This window comes from Microchirus variegatus (assembly GCF_963457635.1).
Source record: "Microchirus variegatus genome assembly, chromosome: 5".
Lineage (NCBI taxonomy): Eukaryota > Metazoa > Chordata > Actinopteri > Pleuronectiformes > Soleidae > Microchirus > Microchirus variegatus.
The window spans coordinates 11,582,300-11,609,614 of NC_139806.1; the positions used below are offsets into that span (position 1 = coordinate 11,582,300).

The 27,315-nt window shown below is 41.3% G+C and overlaps 3 protein-coding genes across 3 annotated transcripts; all 3 read left to right on the top strand.

Moving 5' to 3' along the window:
- Positions 1 to 5,608: 5,608 nt before the first annotated feature.
- On the top strand, positions 5,609 to 6,349 carry rgs1 (regulator of G protein signaling 1; the record flags this gene model as incomplete). Its single annotated transcript, XM_083888977.1, has 3 exons — positions 5,609 to 5,750; positions 5,842 to 6,008; positions 6,173 to 6,349. 3 exons carry the CDS (start codon positions 5,609 to 5,611, stop codon positions 6,347 to 6,349), a joined length of 486 nt encoding a protein of 161 aa, XP_083745103.1.
- A 5,444-nt stretch (positions 6,350 to 11,793) lies between these two features.
- Positions 11,794 to 12,771, top strand: rgs13a (regulator of G protein signaling 13a; the record flags this gene model as incomplete). The annotated part of the gene is made up of 5 exons (XM_083889090.1): positions 11,794 to 11,904; positions 12,025 to 12,084; positions 12,178 to 12,239; positions 12,327 to 12,493; positions 12,586 to 12,771. The coding sequence occupies exons 1-5, from the start codon at positions 11,822 to 11,824 to the stop codon at positions 12,769 to 12,771; spliced, it is 558 nt and encodes a 185-aa protein (XP_083745216.1). The 5' UTR covers positions 11,794 to 11,821.
- A 6,484-nt stretch (positions 12,772 to 19,255) lies between these two features.
- Positions 19,256 to 27,162, top strand: ro60 (Ro60, Y RNA binding protein; the record flags this gene model as incomplete). The annotated part of the gene is made up of 8 exons (XM_083889024.1): positions 19,256 to 19,844; positions 20,023 to 20,243; positions 20,497 to 20,643; positions 20,736 to 20,873; positions 20,982 to 21,098; positions 21,471 to 21,587; positions 21,901 to 22,047; positions 26,508 to 27,162. 8 exons carry the CDS (start codon positions 19,256 to 19,258, stop codon positions 26,658 to 26,660), a joined length of 1,629 nt encoding a protein of 542 aa, XP_083745150.1. The 3' UTR covers positions 26,661 to 27,162.
- Between the last annotated feature and the right edge of the window lie 153 nt (positions 27,163 to 27,315).

Genomic DNA, 27,315 nt, shown 5'->3' on the forward strand with positions numbered 1-27,315 from the left:
ATCGTTTACCTATCCTCATTGTTCTTTCACCTGTCCTCATCTTTCTTTCACCTGTCCTCATCATCATTCACCTGTCCACATCATTCACCTGTCCTCATAATTCACCTGTCCCCATCATTCACCTGTCCACATCACTCACCTCTCCTCATAATTCACCTGACCTCATCATCATTCACCTGTCCTCATCATTCACCTGTCCTCTTCGTTTACCTATCCTCATTGTTCTTTCACCTGTCCTCATCTTTCTTTCACCTGTCCTCATCATCATTCACCTGTCCCCATCATTCACCTGTCCACATCACTCACCTCTCCTCATAATTCACCTGACCTCATCATCATTCACCTGTCCTCATCTTTCACCTGTCTTCATTGTTTACCTGTCCTCATCACTCACCTGTCCTCATCATCATTCACCTTGTCCTCATCGTTCATTCACCTGTCCTCATCACTCACATCACTCACCTGTCCTCATCATTCATCTCTTCTCATCATTCACCTGTCCTCATCGTTCCTTCACCACTCCTCATCATTCACCTGTCCTTGTCACTCACCTGTCCTCATCACTCACCTGTCCTCATCATTCACCTGTCCTCATCATCATTCACCTGTCCTCATTGTTCTTTCACCTGTCCTCATTGTTTACCTGTCCTCGTCATTTTTTCACCTGTCCTCCTCCTTTTATATTTATTTTTACAGCATTTTCACTTTTTAAATACATTTTACGCATGTTGCACATCAATATGGACTTAATGATTATTATTTATTTTAAAACTTGCAGTTGTAGCCCTTGATTCATGTCAGTGTGGCCGTCTGGGAAAAAAATAGTGTTGCCCATCTCTGTATTAGAGAGACAGGTAGTTGAATAACCTCAAGTGTTTAAAATAGCTACAGATCATTTACCATAGAGCATGTAGTGTCTATATCCCAGGCTCAGTGTATACATTATGCAGTCAAGTGTACTTTTGTTTATGACCTGTCAAGTTGTATTGCTTGAACAGTGAACATTACAAACTCTATAAGTTTAAAATGAACTTCCGTGAACTCTTTTTGAAAACATCAACTAAGACGTAGCAGCTCGTGAACTCAGCTTTCAGAAGCTTCCCACTTGACAGGACTTGCACCCGTCTGGTAAACACAGTAAGCATGATGATCGTCTTTGAAGGCACCCTAAGTGTTCTATATATTTTTTTTTTCCCTCCTCCCAAACCTGTTCGCACCTGATGTTGTTGCCGTTCAACAATACTGACAAATAACTTCCAATGCAACGGCAAACAGAACGGTGCGTTCAGTTTGAATGTCTCAAGGTGACAGTTTTTACCTTCAGTATTTCACACTATACTCAAACTGAAGTGCGTTGCGGCATGGAAACTCGTGTATAAGGAAGGAAAAGAAACCTCTGAAAGCAGCTGCTTGTTAGTCATCCTGCACAAAAACACATGTTTACAAGGAAACCTGTGGACCTGCAAACACAAATGATCTGCCTCAAATGTCTGCTGCAAACAATCGCTAACTGTTCAAAGCATTGTGTGTGAAGATATTTAGAGATCACAGACAGCTCATTGTGTCTCTGAGTTTTATTCAGTCATTATTTGTTGGGCTTATTTATCCTAAAAATAGCGATCAGCTACAGTGATACAAACGTCCCTCCAGTAGATCTGATACTGCTTGTTGGTATTCATTCATTGTGTAACTTCCCTCTTGTGTTTCCATTGTACCATATAGGCTCTTTGTTCAGTAAGTGTTGCCATTGCTAGTTGTTTTACAGCAAGCACTCTGATAGAGCACAATACAACAATGCCTGCACAAGCGAATGTCAGTCGCTGGATAGTGTTTTTTTGTTGACACACTGTGTACTTGATTCAGTATATGGAAGTGTAGAACTGCCACGGGGCAGAAATATATATATATATATACATATATATATATATATGTATATATATATATATGTATATATATATGTATATATATATATATACATATATATATATATATGTATATATATACTGGAGCCGTTTCCCATGATAACAAGATAGTTTTGTCTTTATAATGCAATAGTTATGCTATAACATCATCGTCTTCCCAAAGTGCAAGGGTGGCATTTTGAGATTTTTTTTCAATCAGGGACCATATCGCTGGTTCCGTCCATCTTCCACCACTTTATCCTCCACATGAGGTTCACGGTGGGAGCTGTGCCAATCTCAGCTGACATAGTGGTGAAAGGCGAGGTCACAACCTGGACAGATCCCTCGTCCTTCACAGGGACACATAGAGACAAACAGCCATCCAATTTGCCTAATCCCCATATTGCATGTTTTTGGACCGTGGAGAAAAGGCCCTTGTTCCGACCGGGTCACAAACCCAGGTCTTCTGGCTGTGGCTCCATCACTGTTTCCATGTGGATAAAAAGACCAAAACAAAAAAGATTACAAAACCTTTCTCTTAAAGGAAGAGGCTCTGTATGCAGCTGCAGCTGGAACTTTGTCCGGGCCTTAGTTTGACAATGCAATCCTGGCCTTTCGACAAAATGACAAAACTAATTTACAAGGTGTGAAACTCTTTTACAAATGCTGATACAAATTGTCCTGAAGAGTGCATGTCTAAATCAGGTCTTCTTCAATAGCATTTGATGTAAATTTGGTAAATTTTGTTCCCAGAGGAAAATGAATTATAAAGTAGAGCACAGATCTAATTGAAGGAGCAGCAACGGTCCAGACAATAAGTCCAAAAATTGTTGCCGCAGCAAAATTGTCACAGATGTGTGCCATTGTCAGTTCATGCCAAATGTATTTAACATTTCCATATATGAACACGATGATATTTAGATATATTCTTTTCACATTTCTTTCCTGTCAGCACGAAAGAACAATCCAAAATACATTCAGCCAAGAAGGAAACACTGCAGCAAAACGCAGGACAGACAGACAGACAGACAGACAGACAGACAGACAGACAGACAGACAGGGTAATATGTGAATTTAAATGATGTGCTGTGCTTTATAGTCATAAAAAGACTTATCTGTATTTTTCACATTTATATAACCGCTGAATCGCCTGCTGCAAGGCTGGCAGCAGAAAGCAGGGTATCCATTGAAAAGTCAAAGAAAGAGATGGGCCACCTGAATCGAATCAAATGCATGCTTACGGAATTGTTTTCCCAGGCTTGAAATCTAATTTAAACAGGTTTTTTGGTCACATTTCCACTCGACAACAGACTCTCCTCTCCAGCGTGGGACTTCAGCAGCTTCAGCAGAAGAAGTCAAAGTCCAATTCACTTTCAAATAAATAAAGCAAGCGGGAGCCAGAGTGAAGAGACACACTGGAATGCAATGCTGTCCCCAATTTCAGAGAAAGGTGGACATATTAGGGAAAGGAAAGTAAAGAAAGAAAGGTGTGTGTGTGGGAGTGAGGTGGGATGGGGTGGGGGGGTGTCTGGAGTGCCACCTTGTGTTACATGGGAAAACTGCAAATTAGTATTAAGCATCAGTAAACTGCTGCCTTACAAGCGAGGTGTCATTGTGAAGGCCTGAAAATCAATCACAGCACTTTTTAAAAACTGGAATCCTTGTACGTAGGTTGAATGAAGTCCCTCGTGTCCTTGTGACGGTCACAAATCATCGCACTCTGGAATTTAGGAACAAGCAAAGAGAGGCAAAAAAAACCATAACAAGACAAAAAACCTCACTGCAATCCTCTGCGGTGACTGTTCAAAGATGCTCAGTGTAATCCTTACTTTGTGCCTTGTTTGAAAAACAAATTCCTCCACTTGGCTGCGCCTACTCACATGCAAATACAGCAGCCTGGGTGTTTTCCATCACCTGCTGTGATTTACATTCTTGGTTTTGTTTGGCAGCAGTGGTCAGAAAGGTCAGGAAAAGTCAGAATGCACCGAGCATGTTAATAATGAAATATCACTCATCATAATATAAAGGAGCGGAGGAGAGTTGTAACTCTGTGATGGTATATAATTCAAGTTAGATAAAGGCTTTGTTGTGTTCGGTATGATTGAAATCACAGGAATGTGCAATCAAAGAGTAGGTAAATGCTCGTAGGCATTAGGCAAAAATGTTTACGTTTAAACAGTAGCATTGTGAATCTGTAATCAAAGTGAACGTTCACTGGTGGAGAGTGAAAAGTGCCCTGTAGACTGTATGTAAATACTGCTGTGGACGCCGTATTTAATCACACCTCTGCGAATGTGCGAGGTGAAAATTAATTTCAGTCTTCGCCCAACATCTGTTTCCTCGCATGAGGGATGGTCATTTTTGTGATTTTCTTCTTTTTTTTTTAATTATTATTATTACTTTATTTTCCTGCAATCAAGACGCTGTGGCGAAAATTACCTTCAAGGTTGACTAAATGTGTGCATGTGCGGAATTTGCATCAAACCATCATCGCTTTTAGCAGCGTCGTCTGTCACGCCGCCACTTTGGTCCAGATGGAAATGTCTCAATGATCAGATGGATTTTTGTGAGACTTTTAAAACTACTGAACATTAATGGGCCCCTGAGGATAAAAAAAGGGACAAAAGGATGAAATAACTATTAGAACTAGCCAGTTCAGAGAAATAGGCTTTTGCAGCTGTAAGTCTAAGGTGGTGAAAAATCACCCAGATACATGCTCAGAACGGGATTAAAATCAAGTCGTATGACTCCGCTTTGGAAATAAATCCAGGCTAAATGGGGTTTTAGCCCCGTTTAAATGAGCTATAGTGTTTTAAGGCTCTTATTTTTCTGTCAGTGCACATTTCATCCACAAAACGTCTGTTCAAAGTGTCAGCAGTGACCTGAATCAGCAGGGGTATATAGTGTTTGAGGCGCATTAATAAATCACTGCTTGTTTATGGTTTTGTCACCATGATGAAGAAGGAAACATTTCTGATTATGCAAATAGCAGGAGAGCAAGCCCTTTTTTCTTAATAGTGAATTTGTTTGCAGCTATTTGTTTATGGTCAGGATATTTCCTGACTTTGACACGTATACTTCTCCCCCCACAGAAGCACATTCTGTCACCACACTCCTTAGAACTCCAATTCCACATCGCAACGTGTTATAACCAAGAAATTAAGTTCATTTTTATTGGTTTTGGATGCTCTGGATTAGATTAGTTGGGTCAGCTTTACTCACAGGTGAACCCTCTGTTCCTCAGTGTGAGACAGATGTGGAGCGATGTGTCCTGTCGTTCCACACAACAACAACAACAACACCAGCGCTTTGCATACACATTTCCATATATTCCATTCATGTTGGGTGGAGGAGGTCATTCAGATTTGTTCAGTCACTTGACGCCCTCATTTCCAAACAATCACAAGCCCATCTTCAGTCTGGCAGGATCTTATCTCTGTCTCCCTTCGTAGAGGACGAGGAGATGGCGATAAAGTGAGTTACTGCATATTTGATTATTGGGCCTTTTCCGTTTTCAAACAGCAGCCATGTGGAAAACACCAAGGAGTTTTTCACTCACTGTAAGTCACACTTTGCATTGTGTCATTATTTACGAAGATGCTTGTAGTGACTGGAGGATGATCAATGTAAACGGAATGTTTACACGTCTCCGTGCGCTTTTAATGATTAATGAATTGGCCTGCCAGTCAGGTTTAGAGGTGTGCTGCATGCTGTTGACTTCACAGATAAGTGGGCTAGTGATTGATCTTGATGGTCTTTTCAAGGGTAGATTGTGTTGCTTTCCCAAGGATCCGCTGGAGGATGTTGAGACTTGGAGTGAGTCAGTGGACAAGCTCCTTGGTTGTAAAGGTGAGAGTCTCTTTTTTCATTTCACACATTATTACGTTGTGCATGTGCAAGTTTTTATGTGCTTACAGTCGGGTTTTTTTGGATTTTCCAGCCGGACAGATAGCTTTCCGGGAGTTCCTGAAGTCCGAGTACAGTGAGGAGAACATCCTGTTTTGGCTTGCCTGCGAGGAGTACAAAAAAATCAAGACGATCCCAGAGATGATATCATCTGCCAACAGAATTTACTCAGAGTTCGTCCAAACAGAAGCACCCAGACAGGTAAAACACTGCAAAAGCAACTCAAATGTGTAATCTGAGCTGCACAGAGCGGTACGTTTGTGTCTTTAAAGTGGTAAAGCTGGAGAAATTTGATCAAAATGCGCTCAAGATGCTTCAGAATAGACGCTGTAATAGGCCCCCTGGGCTATGTTGTTGAATTCCAGATCAACATAGACTGCACTACCAGGGAAAACATAACCAAGAACATCTCCAAGCCGACACTGAGTTCGTTTGACACGGCACAGAAGCTCATCTACAGTCTGATGGCCAGGGACTGCTACCCACGCTTCCTTAAATCAGATATCTATCAGGGACTCCTGAGGAGAAATGATTCAACGTGACTGTTTTAAAGCTGACAGGCTGACAGCGACATCTTCTCCCCAACTCTGATCTGCTGTAGCGCTCTTTCATTTCAGTGTGGATAACAGGTTTATCGTACCATCCAGGTCCTAAATGTAGCACAAATACCCTTTTTTTCTCCCCCAATCTGTGTGATTCAGTAGAGTAGACAGGTGCAGCTCAAGGGAACACAAGGTTTGTATTATACTGTATCTCTTTAAGGATGTTTATTATGCTTTTTTTTTCCTATCCACTACCATAGAGTTTGAAATAAAACAATATATATATATTTTAAAAAAAATGATAATTGTTAAGTATTATGAACACTTTATTTAACTGATTATTCAAATGTAGGTCATGTATGCTCTTTAGACGTCTAACATAAAAATGTGTGATTATAGTGTTTCCATAATAAATGTTGGTGTGTGTTGTTAAACTTGGGATTTAGTCGAGTGTGTGCTTTTCGATTTGAAATTGTAAAAAAAAAAGCCTACATTTATTCTACTGAGAGACATCTGGGTGTAATATAGTCTTTTTGAATTAAATGCAAATCACCTTTGGTGTTGTGTGCGAAGACGTGTCTGTATACTGAAATATGGTCATCGTCCAACTAGACACCAGATGGCAACAGAATCCTTCGAACAGCAGCCTGCAGAGTGAGAGAATACACAACTTAACCTGCTTCACAGTCAAATCACTCCTGTGGAAACTTCCTCTGGCCTTCATCTGTGTGTTTCTGCAACGTCCCGACTGTACGCGTCGGAGCCATTTGTATACGAAGCACAACAGGAACAGAGAGAATTTGCCTTCTGTCAAACACAGCGCACACGTGCAGGGTTGTTGCTTTGGTCGGCACGTGTGGTCGGTTTCATGTTGGAAGGTGAGGTTCATCCGTCGCAGAAAAAAGTATCTGTGAGGATTTTAGTCACGTCTTAGAATCTGATGAGAGGGGGAAAAAACTCCTCTCCAAAGCAGCAGCTCATTTGGATTTATGTAAATCTCCCTTCAAAATAAGATTAGTGTCATGCAGAGTTTGAGGCAGCATTAGATGGAATGTAAAAAAAAAGCATTACATTGAATAAAAAGCACAATAAAGCGGGTGAATTACTTTTAGATATTATGTTAAGACGGTATTGGATTTAAATTGATATAACTCATGGAAGTTTTAGAATGTTGTTCCCTTTTGCACAAACAAACGCTGCATATTCATTGTCTGGGGTGTTTTTCGTGTTTGGAAAGAGGAAGTAGGCACAGTGTGTATGTGTGTGTGGTTTTTTTTCATGTGACTGCTGGGGGGTGTTGGACAAACAGTTTATTCTCTTTATATAGATGGTGTTAAAATAATGGGGATTTATTTTAATCTGCGTTTCACATGTTTTGGTCAACGCTGATCTGAAAGTTCCCCTCAACTTATACACATCTTAGAAATAAGGCTTCCAAAAGGGTCCTTCAACAAGGGCTGCGGTTCTACCTGGAAACATTTGCTTCTGAAAAACCCTTTCCCAAAAAAAGGGTTTTTCAAAGGTTCTTGGTAACACTAATGGTTCCAGTAAGAACCATTTTGATCCAGAGAACCCTTTAAAACCCCTTTCCTGAATAAAGGATTTAAGGGTTCCAGGTGGAACCTTTATAAAAAAAAGATTCTACCTGGAACCAAAAAGGGTTCCCCTATGAGAACAAGCCGAAGAACCTTATATGGTTCTACTTCACATGAAGAAGAAAAAGAAAAGTGTTGACAAAACCATGTTTAATCTGCATTTGTTGCGATGGCAACATGTAGCTCAGGCTGCAGCTCCACAAAATACCGCATGAAGGAAGTGAGATAGAAAAATGACTGAAACTGAGCAAAGTCAGAGTCAGAGTGACAACAGTAGACGGGGGGGGGGATAAATAAAATGTCTGAGATAAAGCTGAGCACTGTCACAAAACAGTAGATAAGACAGAGTAACAGTATGTGCAAGAGAGCGACTCCTTAACTTTACTGACACACTTTATTCTGACTCAGCATCACACGTTGGCACAACCTTCTTTAGGCGTACAGTGGCGGCTCATTTAGCAACACATCTGTTGCATGTGAACCACACGGCACACATTGGTGCCCTGAGTAAGTCACCTGCCAAGTTCGGAGCACGTGAACATAGAGGGCGTGCGCATAAAAGGGACGTAATATCCTGTGTCGCGCCGGGCACGTGAGCTCCAAAATAGTTTAGGATTTCTGACCCCTTGTCATATTTCTACTACCCTCACACCCAACACTAAGTAACTTTAACTTAAAGTACATTTCAAATGAACTACGTTTTACTTCTACTTGAGTACATTTTCAGATGACTACTTTTACTTCTACTTGAGTAATATTTCATCAAAGTATTGGTACTTTTACTTGAGTACAATATTTTTTCCACCTCTGCTTGGAAGTGTAAGTGTGCACAACGATCCATTCATCTTCTATCGTTTATCCTCCACATGAGGGTCGCAGATCACAGTTCCTTTATCCTTTTGTGTGAACTTTGCTAAATGCACTTACCCTCTGTCTCCACTTTCCTGACTAATTATTGTTAAAGGTGCATTATGTAATAAATCTAAAGCAACTGGCCATAAAATCCTCCTAATATGTCACAGAGACTCAGGAATAATGTTCATATAACAAACTGAACTCACCAACAACAACAGTAAAGACAAATATTTGCATTAAAAAAAATATTTTGCAGACTGCAAATCATGTTTATGTTTTGAAATCATGTTTTGGCATGTGGCGCCACCTACCACCGTCTACCAATCATTGCAGTCAGTAGAGTCTCAGCTGCCGAGCAACCACGGGTTGCCAGTTACGTCAGAAAACGAAACCTAAAAGACCTCGGTATTTTGAATTTGAATGTAGTAACCGTTTTTGGCCACATTCTTACATGTGGCTCCTTTAACAATGTGAAAAATTGTCGTTGGCTTCAAATACATAAACAAGACAAACAACTATTTAAAAAGAAAGGCGGTAACTTATAGGCAAATAAATTCAGTTTAACAATTGAATTGAAGTCTGTCAGTTCACACAATCGTGATTAAACCTTTCAGCTCCACATCTGTTACCCATTGTCGAGGCGTTTAGATCTGGTCGTGTCGCCCGGTGACGTTCCCGTGCTGCACAAAGACGGTGATTTTCTTTTCTTTCTTTCTTTCTTTCTTTTATTTTTTTGGAATGTCAAGACAGATGGAGGCGACAGCATCGTTGCCTCAGTAAAAGCTTGACGGCTTCAAACAAGTTGGCGTGTGACTGAAAAACACAGAGAAGTGTCCACAAAAAGCTTCCGACGTGAATTTTGACTAATCATTAGGCAGCGGCGTAGCAGCTGGTGTATACAAAGCAAACAGGAAGGACACTGCATACAAATACTGTTACCCTGTTTCTGTTCATGAAGAACAAACAGAGGCAGAATAATAGCATCAACAACACACTACACCTTCGACAATGTAATTGCACCCGTTACTAAAGATTCCTTGCACATATTTTTTGTTCGTGGGAGTCCAGAACACATTTGTGAGTGCAATGGATGAGATGACAGATCACCTATAATATCAAGAGCTTTCTTTTTGATATCCAGCATAAAGCTCCTCCCATACACTACTGTTCAAAAGTTTGGGGTCTATACAATTTTTTGTTGTGTTTTCCATTAAAAGTCACACTTTTATTCATCAAAAGAGTTGCAAAATGAATAGAAAATATAGTGAAGACATTGACAAGATTAGAAATAATGATTTTTCTTTCGTCAAAGAGTCAGCAAAACTGTTTTCAGCTGTGCTAACATCATTGCACAAGGGTTTTCTAATCATCCAATAGCCTTCTAACACGATTAGCAAACACTGGAGAGATGGTTGCTGGAAATGGGCCTCTATACACCTATGTACATATTCCATTAAAAACCAGACGCTTGCAGCTAGAATAGTCGTTTACCACATTAACAATGTATAGAACAGGGGTCTCAAACTGGCGGCCCGGGGTCCACATGCGGCCCCCCAACCGATTACATGCGTTACATACCTCACCATCTTTTAAACACAGTGTGTAGCTGAGGCACAGCTACCAGCGAGGTGTTAGAATATAATATTTGTTTGCTGGCAATGTTTTTATAACAGTAATAATAAGACATTTGGTCATTATTAAATGCATCATATATCAATGACATATAGAAATACACTTGTTAGGGCCCGAGCAACGAATGGCAGTGGCCGAAACGGCTCCTAGTACGAATTTTAATTACAGTTGTCCACACTGTTATTTATGTGATTTAAAATAAATGTCTGTTTTTTTATATTAATATATTAATTTTGCATCATAAATAGTATTATTAAGTATATGTGTGTTAGTGTGACTTTTTGTTCTCTAGGCGGGCCCCCCCTTAGCCACAATAGATGTGCATTGGTCCCCAGGTCATTTGAGTTTGAGACCCCTGGTATAGAGTGTGTTTATGGTTCATTTAATGTTATATTCATTGAAAAAAAAAGTGCTTTTCCTTCAAAAATAAGGACATTTCTAAGTGACCCCAAACAGTAGTGTACCTGCATCATGGTTTCCCTATGATTTTAATTGCTGTATTGACGTCCAATTGTTCGTACAAAGCCAAGACCTTATCACGTTTATTAAAGAAACCATTCACAGAGAAGGACAGTTAACACTGACTCTGTGGTGTGTGGAGCAGCACTCAACATTTGAGGCTAAGTCGAGAAGTTGATGTGGCCCTTGTCAAGAGCGTGTGTTCCACAAAGTGCTTTCAGCAGCATAAGCAGCACACAGACATGAAAGTGATATCAGTCTTTTCATCTTAGTTAAGCTATCGCAAAGATGCCTTGAACTGATGGAGGATGCAGTTTTAACTTATGAGTTCAGTGGGACAGGAACTTTCTTCTTTCCAAAGTAATAAGTTCTCACTTCAAAGACTGTCATAAGAGAAATAGATATAATTGTCATTAGTTATATTTTCTTTGACGCCAAAAAAAAGTTTTGAAGTGAGAATACTGCATGAGGCTGACGTTCACGGGTTTGTTTTTCATGTGAGGACGGAAAACAGCTCCATTGTCCAGTGTATCAAAACTGGTTTTTAGCACGTGTTCTCGAAAATGATTACTGGCTGAGGCTAGAACATTTGCTTATCTGCAGTTACATGTTCCACTGCTTCATTTGCATCGTCGGACTTAACACCAAACAAGCTGCGATGCACATTAAGCACAGCGAGTGCAGACTTACAGCAATAGCAGTTTGTGCATTTGCGTCACACCCTGTTTCCTCTTTCTGTGGTTAGCTGTTGTGTGACGATACTCGCCGAATTCATGTCAGACGTTTTTGTTTTTTTTTGCTGTACTCATATAAGTCGTCGACGCAGAGCAGCTTCCTCAAAATTGTAGCCAACCAGCACCTGGAGAGGTTCTTCTCTGCAGTGAGTGCTGCTCAGGAAACGATCACACATGTACATGTAAGTGTTGTTGCCATGCCAAGTCGAGTCCCGCCACCACCAACGGAGCTGCAGCACTTCAACAACAACATGGAGAATAAGAGGCGTTTGAAAGAACGGTAAATATCTTATATTCACTTTGTAAATAATGCCTCGAACAGCAGGCCGTGTCAATTCTGACCAATCACGAATTATAACACAAATGTGTGAGTGAAACTAGTGTTTGTTTGCTTCACCAGAGGAGGAAACTTGAAGTTTCGGCTGCATTGTAGATCGTCTCAAGCTGCAAACACTGATGGGTTAGTAAAAACTAAAAAAAATTACTTCATCTGAACTGATTATAATCCAAACTAGTTTTTGGATGTGTTGGTAACAGTGTTGTACTTTTACAGGCTTTGTTTTGAAGAAATGTCCCAGTGGTCACACTCACTGGAGAGACTTCTATCATCCAAATGTAAGTGAATAATCACATGATTTTAGGTTTCACTGTCGGCCTGTTTGCTCGACCTTTGCTCACTGATCGTTTTCCCTAACTATTTAGATGGCATCAAGATATTCCAGGCCTTCCTGAAGTCAGAGTTCAGTGACGAAAACATCGAGTTTTGGCTTGTGTGTGAGGATTATAAGAAGATCAAGTCTTCCTTCAGGATGTCCTCCAGGGCCAAAAAGATCTTCAAACACTACATCCAAGCAGAGGCTCCGAGAGAGGTAAGTAACCGCTGAGGTTTTTGGAATGCTGACAGATGTACGCTTCTGCGCTTCTACCAGTGCTTAAGTATCATGTCGCCTCATACTTCCAGATCAACATTGATCACAAGACCAGGGAGCTGATCAGGCGGAACATTAGCGCAGCCACCACGGAGTGCTTCAGTGATGCACAGAGGATCGTCTACGGGTTAATGGAGAGGGACTCTTACCCACGTTTCCTCAGGTCTGACATTTACCAGGCTCTGATGGACTCCACATCAGACCTGGAGAAGATGTAAACAGATAATGGGGCCATTGAATCTGTAGAAGCTGGACATTGAAGCTGAGACCAACGCCTGGACTACATGAGAAAAAAAAAACTTTGGTGTGTATGTTTGCTTGTTCTGGGACCGAACGCATTCCATTTTTCAGCACCTTCGCATTTTCCTTTGCAGTTGGTTGCACTATGTCGTTATATATAGCGCCTGTAGAGCACAAGAAATGATTTCATGGGCGATGCCGCGATTACACAGCGTGATAAAATGTTAGGGACTTTCTGTGAGCGATGCCAGGAAGTATAAGTGGTTTACATCACCGTCCATTCACAGACTGGAGAGCTGGTATCGTGTTAGAACGTTATTGTTACCTTATAAAAGCAATAGATGTCATTTAGATGTGGATTATTTATTTATTTTACCATGATGCCATGATGTTACAAGCATAAACTGTTATAAGCTGTATCCCCACCGTGTGTACAAACTGTGACCGTTAAGACTGGTTTGTGTCTATTTAATAATTTTTGGAAAATCCCGTAAATGTACATTTTATCTTATAAAGGGAATTGTTTTAAATTGAAAAGTGGTGTGATAGCTACAAACTAGGTCTGGATACTGTAAAACTCTCTCTAGGCACACATAAAAAATAAACTGGACTTCATTCATTAATTTTCTTTTTCATATATTTAGTGATCTGTGTTTAGAAATGTCTACATCACCATGTCATACTCCTACATAAGTATGCATGTGGATCAGAGATAATGAAAAGTGAAACTGGAATTTTTGTCACACAAAAAAAAGAGGAAGTTTGTCTGCGGGAACCCGGATGGTGTCGCTCTGCTAAAGGTCACAGAAATGATTATGACAAAACTCAACTGCTTCTCCGCATGCACAAGCAGTCATGAGACACATGTTCATGCATCTGGAACCACATGGGCTGTAAATGTCACTGGATTACTGTGTGGGACCCAGGTGACAAAACATTCTATTGAGGAAATTAATGATGAGATAAATAAGAATTAAAAAAATAATAATAATTAAAACTGGTTTTACTGAACAGTTTAGAGGAAGAAAAATAAGAACACCTGATGCAGGCATGTTTCAAGAGGCTTTGAGAGCCCCAGGCAAAAGCAGGGCCTGAAGGCCTATGGACATATGTGGGATTTCCCACCGTGGTTTAATTGCTGAACACGGATGATCATAGAACTGAAGGGAGGTTTGCACAAATTAGTTTTGCTGTGCACTTACATTATCAGCTGTTACTCAATGGGCCCAAGCAGTTGCCTTCTTTACCTTGTTGAAACGCCACTGGATTGTCAGGGTCTGAAACCAGTAGTCTGCAGCTAACTAAAGCCTAGAGCAGGGGTGTCAAACTCATTTTCACTGAGGGCCACATCAGCATAATGGTTACCCTCAAAGGGCCAGATGTAACTGTAAGACAGAATAAATGGAACTAAATGTAAACACACCCTCAGAAAAAGACTTTGAAGCACGGGTGATTTCTTCAGCCACAATAAAGAGAGCTTTCACAGCCGCATGGTTTGACAATTTGTTGTTTTTCTTGAAGGCTAACTTTGCCATACTTGGCTCCTTGTTTGGTGTCAAAATGCCGACATAGATCGTACTCTCATAACAAAAGACATACCGGTTTTTCTCCTTGAAGCACAAACATGTATTTGCCTTCCCATCTTTCTTGAAACTGCCTTCCATCTGCATCAATCTTTCTCTTCCTGGATATTTTGGGATCATTTGTGGATATTTCAATCTCAATTTCATTCGTCGCATGATGCATATACAATGATACACTGCAATCTAGTGGCGGGATGCCGTGACTTCACAGTAACAAAATCGCCATGCATTGTGGGAAATGTAGCTTGTGGTCAACAAGTGCATTAAAGCAGCATAGGCATCATGGGCCACATAAAATGATGTGGGGGGCCATTTGTGTCAAACTCAAGGGCCAGACTTGACGATCCAGTCAAGACGTAGGACCACACACTTGGAGTTTAATCAAACGATTCCAGGGATTTTGTATCTCACAGAAACTCCAATCCATTCATTATCGCTTATTAATATTACCACTTTATTCTCCACTGAAAGGGTCGCGGAGGGGTGCTATGCCTATCTCAGCTTACATAGGGCGATAGGCAGGGTACACATATAGACCACATAGAGACAAGCAACCATTCACTCACACTCTCAAACTCCCTACGGTCAATTTAGAGTGACCAATTCACCTAATCCCCAAATCTGCATGTTTTTGGACTGTGGGAGGAAGCCGGAGCACGCAAACTCCTTGCAGAAAGGCCCTTGTTCCAACCGGGGCTCGAACCCTGGGTCTTCTTGCTGCAAAGGCAAGAGCGCTAACCTCTACACCAACCACCAATCCAATCCAATCCAATCCAACTTTATTTATAAAGCACTTTAAAAACAGCTCACAAGATTTAATGTGACTTCAGAATGGATGTGGGCTGTCGGCGTTTTCATCTTATTGCAAATAAGATGCAAAACTGCCTTAAGACACTCGTGATGGCTTGACCTGTGACTGAAAAAACAGACTTGAACCTGAGCTAAATGAATAATTAACTGGACGACAGAGTATGTGATGTAATGCTTTAACTGTGTAGAATCTGTTTGACACAGCAATGATATGTTCTGTATTTAAACATTCAGGAGGAGCACAAGGTTTGACGGACTTAAGGTATTCATGTGGTTATGTCTAATTACAGTTTTACCGAGGGCGAAGAGAGCAAGTCACGGGGGGTGGGGGGTATGGGGGGGTGATGACCAGGGAGCAAAAGTGTTTGCATTTATATCACAGTTAATTCCGGAAACTTGGATTTCACTCTGACGAATGGCCCTCGCTGGTAAGAGGGGCTGACAGGTCAGAACTATGACTAATATGTGAGGAAAAATCTCTGAGGATTTTAGTGGCATCATGCAGACTGAGATACCATCAAATTAAAATTCACGAAGAACAGCGAGTGTCATTCAAATTCAATAATGACTGGGCTCTCGAGGACATCTCTGGACTTGCAGGACTAAAAGAGAATGTAAATACATCTGACTTGTCCAGTGATAGCTTATGTTAAAGGTGCATTATGTAATAAATCTAAAGCAACTGGCCATAAAATCCTCCTAATATGTCACAGAGACTCAGGAATAATGTTCATATAACAAACTGAACTCACCAACAGCAGTACAGCCAAAATATTCACATTAAAAAAAATATTTTGCATCATGTTTCTGTTGGAAACCACACTTTGGCATGTGGCGCCACCTACAGCCGTCTACCGATCATTGCAGTCAGTAGAGTTTCAGCTGCCGAGCAACCACAGGTTGCCAGTTACGTCTGAAAACGAAACCTAAAAGACCTCGGTATTTTGAATTTGAGTGTAGTTACCGTTTTTGGCCACATTCTTACATATGGCGCCTTTAAATGTTTGTTTGATTGATTGAGTGCAAAAAAAAATGTAACCCATTATCATGCATTCTTACATATTGTTGAGTTCTCACTCCTTTCACAGAAATGTAATTTTCATGAGCAATTAAAGTTTATAAAGTTAATACAGTTGTTAGTTTTCTTTATCATGTAGTTGTGTTCTTATGTGTTGCAGGCAGACAAAGAGCTTTTCAGGACTTCTCGTGTCAGAGTTCTGTGAGGAAAACCTGAAGTTCTGGTTCAATAACTGAGAAAATCCAGAGAAGTTAACGATGATTTATGAGAAGTTCATCAGGGCCAAGTCATGTAAATGGACTCTCTTGATGAAGCAGGTTACTGCACACATTGTGAAATATGTGCCCCCACACAAATGTCTAAATTGGAGTTGCATGTCCAGACACTTTAATTGTCTTCTGTCATCATAGGTGAACCTAGATTTCAAGTTTCCAGCAATTGCTTTCACAAGGGAGATAATCAGTCAGAGTCTCCAGCATCCAAATCCCCCTTCTTTTTGTTGTGGCACACAAAAAAAATTGTACAACCTGATGGACAATACAGACTAGAGAGGCCAGAGACAGAGCAGACGCTCCTCCCTCCTTCAGAATCATATTAACATGTGTGTACGTGTGTCAACATGTGCTACAATACTGTGTTTTCTTCTGTTTTAAATGGAATCATTGATGAATGAAAATGGCTCAGTTCACTGAGCAAGTCATTTTGAACAGAACTCATAAAATAGTATCATGTGTCACCACAGTCAGTGCACTACTGCCACCCCGTGGTGACGTTGAGTACCTACAAGCTCTCGTCTCTGTCTCTTTTATAATAGGTGCACATCGCACTGCAGTACGTCCTCACTTCATCACACAAACATTTTCATTATTTTAAATGGGATCATTTATATGTTTAGACAGAAGCAATCACTTACAGAGAGTTTGCATTTAAATTATTTCATATTCAGTACATCTGTTCAAATCATTAATATAAACTTGAAATGTGTCTAAATTAATTATTCAGTCTGTGTTGAGCCTAAAAGAAATGTATTCCAAAGAGAATATGAAAACAGTCAAACAGAGTATGTTGCCATAGTTATCTGATATTATCTTCCCTTCTGGTGTGGGATTAAGATTAATTTTGAAAAAAAAGACACTTTTTTTTACAATAGGGAAGTGAACAGTTATTATTTCCTTCTTAAATGTCCTTTATATGAAAAGTTTTGTATGCATAAATGAAAACAATATGAAAGACAACCCAACATCCACGTCGTTTTTGAAACACATGGGATTTGACGAATCCGGAAGCCACTCAGGAATGTGGATATTACAAACCACACTTTAAATTAATCATAACATTGTTAATTTGTTCTCTTAAAAACTTTGAATTTCCATGAGCATGAAAGCCCGAATAAACAGAAAAGAAGGCTCATTTTTTGATAGAACTCTTTCTCCCAGCATCCTTTGCGGCACTGCCCCTGGTTTAGCTTAGTAGTCGGTCAAGGAGAGGCCTGTCTGCATTTAGCCAGATCTCAAACTTGGGCACTGGTCGCGGTAAGTCCACATGTTTGCCTGTATGTCACTGGACACCGGAATGTTTTGAATGGCAGCACTGAATAATTGAAGTAAAACGTGACGTTAACGTTTAGCGTGAGCATTGATGGGGAGCAAGCTGCCCATCCCCAGCTGAGCTGCATCAAACCCGGTTAGGTAACGCCTATGTGGGGCTAAGTAGTCTGTGGTTGGAGGAGACGAGACGGCTAACACTGCTAGTCGTTGTGTTCGTATTTGCACTGCACAAGTAGTTATGTAACTATTTAACAAATGAGTGACATTACATCATTAAACTCTGTCTAACCAATTTACTAACATTTGAATAACTGAACCTTATTTGCTAGCCTAATAAACGAGCAGTATTAGCTAACTTGAGGTCTATTAGCGCGATAACGGCTGAGGATGGCGCTGACTTAAGCCTCCTTTCATTTGGTCCCTGTCTATGTTGGCATAGAGAGGAATGAAAAGTTTGAAATGTTGGTACAATATAAATCATTTTCTTTAAAACAGAAGTGAAAACAATTATGAGAGATCACACTTTAAAAAAATAAAAACATTATTGGAACATAACTGACACAGAAATCAAAGGTATGTAGGTAGGAATGCTTTAAGGGGTGGAACCCAAAGGAAGAGATGGTGCCCACCCGGCTAATAATAGGACACACAGGGCTCAATCATACACAGCACTTTATAGGAAAGTACCACATTGAAAAATGTGCCCTCTGTAGTAGACCCCAACACTTTAAAATGTGTACTAATTGTATGTAAGAAATTCAAAGAAAAATCTAATGATCTAATAGCTCACTTTGCAAATATTCTAGGAAAGACATCAGAGGAAGTACAGTATTTGATGAAATACCTTAGAATTACTGTATTCATTAAGATTATATGATAAAGTGGTTGATAATGGTTGGATTATAAGTGTGTTTTTCCCCCCTGGCAAATCCTCTGTCCCCACTCCAGTCCAGTAGGTGGCGGTAATACACCTATACACTGGTTACCAACTGCCAATAAACCCCAACAGAAGAACTATAAAAGTCCTTTGATGACTTTAGACACCTGCCAATAAACCCAAGACACACACAGACAACACAGACAGACATCTTTTGAAGTAGCAGCAGTAGAAATATTCTGTGAGTAGTTACTTTTTCTGCTACAGCCTGTATACTGCAAAGTGTCACCATATCTACCCTATAATTCCACAATGTATAGACAATGACCCTAACCCTATACTTATCAGTTCAGAAGGCGACAGCAGTTGCATCAGAGTATTACTTCCACCATTAAGAAATAGATGAAACGCATGTACTGTGTGCAGTTTTTATATTTACATAATGTGCATAGAAAGGTGCAGAAACATGCCTGCACGGAAATATACACATACCTCGATCAAAGTCAGTTAGACTGTACTGATGATAATAAGTCACAAGTGATTTTGTGCGGCAACGTCAGTGAATATAGAAAACAGAAGTGTGTAAATTTTCCCTTTTGCTACTTACTTTTCAGATCTTCTATTACAATGGAACCATCGGGAAGTACCACAGTAGTCACATCTAGCAACCACCACCACAACTCAACAGGTGGTGGCAGTTGTCCATGGGAGGTCAGCGATAAGGCTAAACTGTGTCGGTTCCTCTGCTATGGCTCAGAGGGAGACATATACACTGCCAGAGAGGAGGGTCATGTCAGCATGGAGAGCGCTGGAGCCCTCCTCTCTCTGCTGCAGGAAGGACGGGGCACTGAGGTGGTGGATGAGATAAAAAGGTTCACCCGCGACGCTCAAGCTGTCAGACTCCAACCCTCACTCTTTGCCTTAGCGTTGTGCTCTCAATATTCTGAGCTAAAGACGAGGCAGGCAGCATTCAAAGCTGTAAAAGAAGTTTGTCGGAACCCTGCCCATTTGTTTGCTTTCATTCAGTATAAGAAGGAGCTGAAAGAGGGTATGAAGTGTGGGATTTGGGGACGTGCACTGAGGAAAGCAGTGTCTGACTGGTACAATGAGCAAGATCCCATGAACCTAGCTGCAGTTGTGACCAAATTTAAACAAAGAGAGGGCTGGTCGCATCAGGATCTGCTGAGGCTCTCTCACACCAAACCAGCTAATGAATGTGAGTTTACACATGCAGAAGGACACAGTATCAGCCATGTCACAGTATCACATCCCTCCTTTGCAGAAAATAATCTAAAGTAGCATTGATCTAATTAATTTCAGAGGTTTCTAGGTCAGTTAGTTTGTAATTGTAACATTGTGTAAGCTGGACTTGTCATACCTTTTTGTGTTTTCAGCAATTGCTTTGATTTGCAAATATCTAACAAAAGGATGGAAAGAAGTCCAGGCAGCGTATGCAGACAAAGAGCGTTCAGAAGAGGTCATCAAAGTGCTTTCATATCTTGAAGTGGTGGAGAAGGTTAAGCACAGTTGCGATGAAACGGAGGTCATCAATTTAATAGAGGAACACAAACTGGAGAGGGAACAGCTACTGACAGACCATCTGAAGTCCAAACAGGTGAGAAAAGAGCATGTGGTTTATATCATTTTTGTTTATCACATCAAAACTACATTAATTTTCAGCGTATTTTTTGTGTGGAAAGTGAGCTCTGCCTTTCCCAGCAGACTGTTCAAAAATTATACATATGGGTGGGGATCCATGAGCTGCCCAAATACATTTTTAGATTTGAGATAGACTGATTGGAAGTGTATCATCTGGAATAAATCTGTTGAGGAAATAAGCTGATATGTTGTCTGTTTGTTCTACTTAGGTATGGAGAGCTCTGTTGAAGGAAATGCCTCTCCACCCAGTGCTCTGGACCTTGGGTAAAATGACATCAAACAAAATTCTTGAACCAGGAGGCTCAGCAACTCAGGCTCTGTGTGAAAGAATCCAGAGCGAGGCGGCTCTGGAGAAGGTAGGACCTATAAATCTGTGTTTGATCAAAATCAACAACAATGTGAGAAACTGATTGTTTTCTGTGTTTTCTGTGTCTTGTGAATTTGCCAGGCAAAGATCCACCCCTTCAGCATACTATTGGCTTTAGAGAATTACAAACGAGGCCAAGGTTATCAGGGTAAACCGAAATGGGAGCCAAACAGCAGCATCCTCAAAGCAATGGACTCTGCCTTCTACAAGAGTTCTATGGTTGGTTCTTGTATAGTCACAGCTTCTCACATACCACTAAAGCAAACAGCAATCGACAGCATTAGATAAAACAAATGAAATAATATTCCGTTGAAATTCTGTCCTCAGAATGTGGAGCCTGTGGGCAAACGCTTTCTCGTGGCAGTAGATGTGAGCACATCACTGAGCAGTATTGTCCCCGGGACATCAGTCAACACTGCCATTGCTGCTGCTGCAATAACCCTGGTAAGACAGAGCTAGAGATGGACAACTGTGTAGAGTATGAGTGATTGTTGTGCAGTTGGAACAGCTGCATCTGTGAGCAAGGCTCAGACTGCCCAATTTATGTAGGGAGTCTGGGTCAAGGAATTGGTCTGTTGACACATACTGCAAATTCCTTTCCTTTCAAATTCTTACTGCAGTATGACTATGATAGTTTCCCTAGGCCCTAATTCTATAATTATATTCTGCACTTCTGTCAGATTGTTGATTGAATGGTAATACGAGTTCATACTTTTTTAACATTTATTTTGTGTATTTTATTATTGCATAAGAGGTGGATTTTTGTAACAGTGTCATGTCATCATGCTTTTCTTTTGGACTTTCTGTCTCACGCAGATTTTTGCAAGGACAGAGGCGGACACACAGGTGCTGGCCTATTCAGAAGGAGCTTTGGTTCCATGCACCGTGTCTGCTAACGTGACACTTGCACAAGCAACAACTGAACTGGTTAAGGTGAGGCATGTGAGCAATGAGTCCATTACTAATCAGTATTGAGAGTGTCGAGAATGCAGAGAAGACCGTCTCTTTGTGGAGTTCTCGTTCCTGAGTCTGAGAGAACCACTTCTCAGACCCATAGAGACCCAGTCAAGACCATTATAACTGAATGTACTGTAGAGCTAAATAACCCATGTATTAAGCAAGGTGTTTCACTGACACCAACAAGCTTTAAGACATGACCATGTATTCAAATTCCAGTAGCAGATTAGGTTTCGTGTTCATATTGGTTTTATTGATAATGTGCTTTTTCTCTGACCTCCATGTCCAGATCCCGGGTGGAAGCACAGACTGTACTCTTCCAATCATATGGGCCACAGAGAATGGGAAAGCTGTAGATGTGTTCATCATTCTGACCAACAATCCAGTCTGGACATTTACTGCCAGCCCTCTGGAGTTTCTACGAAAGCACAGAGAAGTACAATTATTCATTTGCATCTTCATGGGAATTTAATTGTCTCCTCTATGAAAATGAATGTTTTTGAGAATAGAATTTAGGGCTGCAATGATAAAACTGGATCATTTTGGTTTGTTGACAAAACAAGACATTTAAGAACATCATCATTCTGAGATTTGGGACACATTTTATGGAAATAATGGAATAGTGAAGAAAGTTATTGACAGATTGATCGATTAGCCTTAAAGAAAAATAACATCCTTAAAAGAATTACTCAAAATGGGTGAAATTAGTTTGATTGGTAACTTAATCAGAGACATTAACATTTATTTCAAACGTATTCACAATGAATAAAGCTGTTCCATGGGGTATGCTTGTTTACAGTTTGTTTATGATAGACAATTCAATCTCTGTAATAATAATAATAATAATAATAATAATGCATTATATTTAAGGCGCCTTTCAAGACACTCAAGGTCGCCGTACAAAAAAAAAAAAAAAAAAATACAAGGTAATAGCAACGGGTAGGGGGTTAAAGAGTCAGACGGAGTAGGCCTGTTTAAAAAGGTGGGTTTTCAGGTGGGATTTGAAGATGGCAAATGAAACAATGTTCCTGATGCCGGGGGGGAGGGAGTTCCAGAGGCGGGGGGCAGATCGGCTGAACGCTCTGGCCCCCATGGTGGTCAGACGGGCAGGAGGCACAATGAGGCTGATAGATGAGCCAGATCTTAGTGACCGAGAAGGGGTGTTGGTCTGAAGGAGGTCAGAGAGGTATGGGGGAGAGAGGTTGTGGATGGCCTTGAAGGTGAGAAGCAGAATTTTGAAGTCGATGCGGAATTTAACTGGAAGCCAGTGAAGCTGTTGCAGAACAGGAGTGATGTGATTGATAGAAGGGATCCTGGTGATGATCCGGGCAGCAGAGTTCTGAGCCAATTGGAGTTTATAAATGGACTTGTGGGGAAGACCAATAAGAAGGGAGTTACAATAGTCCAGGCGGGATGTTACCAGGGAGTGGACCAGGATAGCAGTAGAGTTGGGAGTAAGGGATGGGCGGAGACGGTTGATGCTGCGTAGGTGGTAATAGGCAGACCGTGTGGTGTTATTGATGTGGGTCTGGAATGAGAGAGTGCCGTCAAGGACGACACCCAGACTCTTAACCTGTAGGGAGGGGGAAACAAAGGAGTTATCGATGGGGATTGTGAAACTTTGAGTGTTGGCGAGAGTGGATTTGGAACCTATGAGGAGAACCTCGGTTTTATCACTGTTGAGTTTCAGGAAATTGGAAGAGAACCAGGTTTTGATTTCTTGTAGACAGTTACATAGGGAGGAGGGCGGGAAGGTGGAGGTGGGTTTGGAAGAAAGGTAAAGCTGGGTGTCGTCAGCATAACAGTGGAAGTGGATATTGAATTTCCGGAAGATCTGACCAAGGGGGAGGAGATAGATAGTGAACAGGATGGGGCCAAGTACAGAGCCTTGGGGAACACCAGAGGAGAGGGGAAACGGTTGGGATGTGAAGGTTTTCAACTGGATAAACTGGGTGCGGCCAGAGAGATAAGATTTAAACCACTCCAAGGGCGTGTCGGAGATGCCAATAGATTGTAGTCTGTCGAGGAGGGTGGTATGAGAGATTGTGTCGAAGGCCGCACTGATAAGGATAGATAATAGGCCGGAGTCAGCTGCCAACAGTAGGTCATTAGTAATTTTAAGGAGGGCTGTTTCTGTGCTGTGACGTGGGCGGAATCCAGACTGAAACTGTTCGTAAAGGTTATTGCTATGGAGATAAGCATGTATCTGTGAAGCCACTGCTTTCTCCAGAATCTTGGAGAGAAAAGGTAGGTTGGAGATTGGTCGCAGGTTATTAAAGTCACTGGGGTCTAAACTGGGTTTCTTAAGTATAGGTGTAACAGCAGCAGATTTAAGAGTGGGCGGTACAGAACCAGAGGTGAGGGAGGAGTGAATGATAGCAGTTATCAGAGGTAACAAGGAGGGTAGACAGGAAATGACTAAGGAGGTAGGGAGGGGATCAAGTTGACAGGTCGATGTTTTAGATTTCAGGATAAGATCCGAAATGTCAGCAGCAGAGGGCAGTTGGAAGCTAGAGAATGCTTGGGATTCTCTAGCTTCCGGAGGAGAGGGAATGCAGGGGATTTGAGGGGTCAGCTGCTGATGGATCCTGTGTATTTTTTCATTGAAGAATAACATTAGGGAGTTACAGTGTTCTGAGGAGTAGAACTGTGCAGGAAGTGAGGTCGGAGGGCGTAGTGTGTTGTTAAGGACTGAGAACAGGGCTCGAGTATTCCCATTACCAGCACTGATTAAACCTGCATAGTATTGAGATTTGACTGAGGATATTGTGTCTTTGTAGAGAAGGATGTGGGTGTGATACATTTCTTTGTGAACGGAGAGTCCGGTTTTCTTGAAGAGCCTCTCTAGTTGCCGTCCCTTGACTTTAAGTTGTCGTAGATGCGGTGTGAACCAGGGAGCAGCATTGGTAAACGACACAGTCCTAGTTTTAACAGGAGCAAGTGAATTCAGCAGGGAATGGAGGCCATGATTATAGTGGGTAACCAGTTGATCAAGAGTAGATGAAGAACTGAGGCTGGGGAGGTTGTTAATGCCTGTGGTGAGATCAGCTAAATTAATATTTTTGATGTTTCGAAAAGAAATAAGCCTAGACTGCTTAACTTTCGTTAATCTTAAGGTAGCGTTAAAAGATATTAACAAGTGATCAGAGATGGTAAGGTCATTGGCAGAACAGTTAAAGGGAGTGATGCCAGAGCAGCATACGAGATCTAGGATATGGCCTTTAGAGTGGGCGGGGAAATCAACATACTGTTTAAAATCAAAACCATCCAGGCAGGATGTAAAATCCTTGGAGATGGTTTCGTTGGGTTTGTCCATATGGATGTTAAAATCACCAAGCAGAATTATATTGGGACATAGTGAGGTAAGGTGGGTGAAAAGAGCAGAGAAGTCATCAATAAAATCCTTATTTGGCTTAGGTGGACGATAGACAGTGACTAAAATAGTGGGAGTTGGACCATTCAGTTGAATAGCCATGGCTTCAAAAGATGAGTATGTCGTCAGTTTGAGAGACGAGATCTTCCAGGTCTCGCGATAAATTATCGCGAGACCTCCTCCTCTTCCGGTGAGACGGGGCAGACTGGAGTAAACAAACCCAGGTGGTGTAGCTTCATTGAGCTGAGAGAAATCATTAAGTTGTTGCCACGTCTCGGTTAGACATAAAAAGTCATACTTGCGGTCGAGGAGCAGGTCATTGCAGCAGACGTCCTTTGCTTGTGAGGGATCGGATGTTAATGAAACCTACTTTGATGTCGCAACGGTCGTTGGATAAGCTAGCGTTAGCCGCCGCTCTGGGTATGCGAGCTAACACACTGTGGTCCACTTTACGGGTAGAGATTCTCGGTCGACGGCGTTTCGTGGACCAAATGGAGTTTATGGCAGTGGAGTCATCAATGTGGAAGTTTCGTCGGGAACCACGGTGGATGTATTTCCGATATGGCAGGCGAACGATGTCCGGATAGAAGCGCAGCGTCGGCGGGGAAGCAGTTGGATGAAACCGAACCTGGAGGAGCTCAGCAGCAGTGTATTGGAGTAGGGCTGAAGAAGGATTTAATAAGATGGACATAATAGTCCAGAGGAGAACAAGCCTCACAGGCAGGTAGATCCGCATGATGAGCGAGTGAGAGGCACCAGGAGATAACGGTCGGGAGGAGTAAGGAGTAAGCACCACGAACAGGTAAAAGACGTCCATAAAGATAAACACACTCGGTGCTAACAGCAAGTCGTTTGCAGAAGAACCAGTGTGCACTATAAAACCAACATTTTTGTCTGAGTCAGGACGATAAAAGTTCAGATAACAGTTAAGATCAGGAAGGGGGGGCCGGAGAGCAGCGGCAGCCAACCGCGCCAGCGTACGCTCAACCGGAAGTCCATGTGGATTAATGACATGATAGTATCTGAATACATGTGAACAATACTGTCTCATCCAGTCTCAAGAATTGAGGGCCAATTATTAAAGGTGCATTATGTAATAAATCTAAAAACACTGGCCATAAAATCCTCCTAATATGTCACAGAGACTCAGGAATAATGTTCATATAACAAACTGAACTCACCAACAACAACAGTACAGACAAAATATTTGCATTAAAAAACATCTTTTGCAGACTGAAAATCATGTTTATGTTTTGAAATCATGTTTTGGCATGTGGCACCACCTACCGCCGTCTACCAATCATTGCAGTCAGTAGAGTCTCAGCTGCCAAGCAACCACGGGTTGCCAGTTCCCTGTCTGAGCTACAATGGCGGAGAAAACCAAACCCAAAAGACCTCTGTATTTTGAGTCTGTAGTAACCGCTTTTGGCCACATTCTTACATATGGCGCCTTTACGTGACTGTAACATGCGTATGTTGTTTTTTTTTGCAAATGACAAAATAAAAAAGTTTTTTCTCAACAGAAATTTGGAGCCAATTCCAAGTTGGTGATGTGTGGGCTGACTTCCACTGGACACGCCATAGCAGACACTGAGGACAGGGGTTTACTGAGCATGTGCGGCTTTGACCTTGGATCTTTTAGTGTCATTCGTAACCTAGCCCGGGGTCTGATCTGAAAAAAGTGCTGAGTTTTTGTCTTGGATTCACAGGGTTAGTGTAGAAAAAGAAGTTACAAAAAAATCAGCACTAATCCCCAAAAAAATTGACATTTACATTTCCAACTGTTTTTGTACTGTCACTGAAAAGTCAACCGACGGTGTCCAGCAGGCTGGACGAAAAAGCTGGAAATGCATGCATATATTTGTTTCTGAAATTTAAAAAAAGGAGGTGATGGGCTATGGCATGTCATTGCACATCATGCTGAGTTGAGGTGTCAGCAGCACTGAGTGTTAGACATGTGTTCCTGAGACAGAAAAGGTCTCTCCATTCTTTGAGCATTCAGCTTCCACAGCTGAGTAGATGATGGATGTGTCCAGGTCACGCGGACCACAGTCGACCATAGCAAACTTGTGTACGGCGAAAATATGAATGGGCCTGAACCCATTCAATAATCCTGTACATTCACTCATTTATAGCAACACGTTGACAGAACAAATAGAAAGGGAAGTCAGAATAAGGGGGTGGGCTATAGTTTCTAGTACATAGCTGTGAAATAATGTTACAGGTTTACTGTTAGAGTTTAGTTTTTTATTTGAAAACCTGCCACTCGTGCGTGTGTAGCATTGTAAATTAACGGATATAAAAAAGATGACACAAAACACCAAAAGTCAA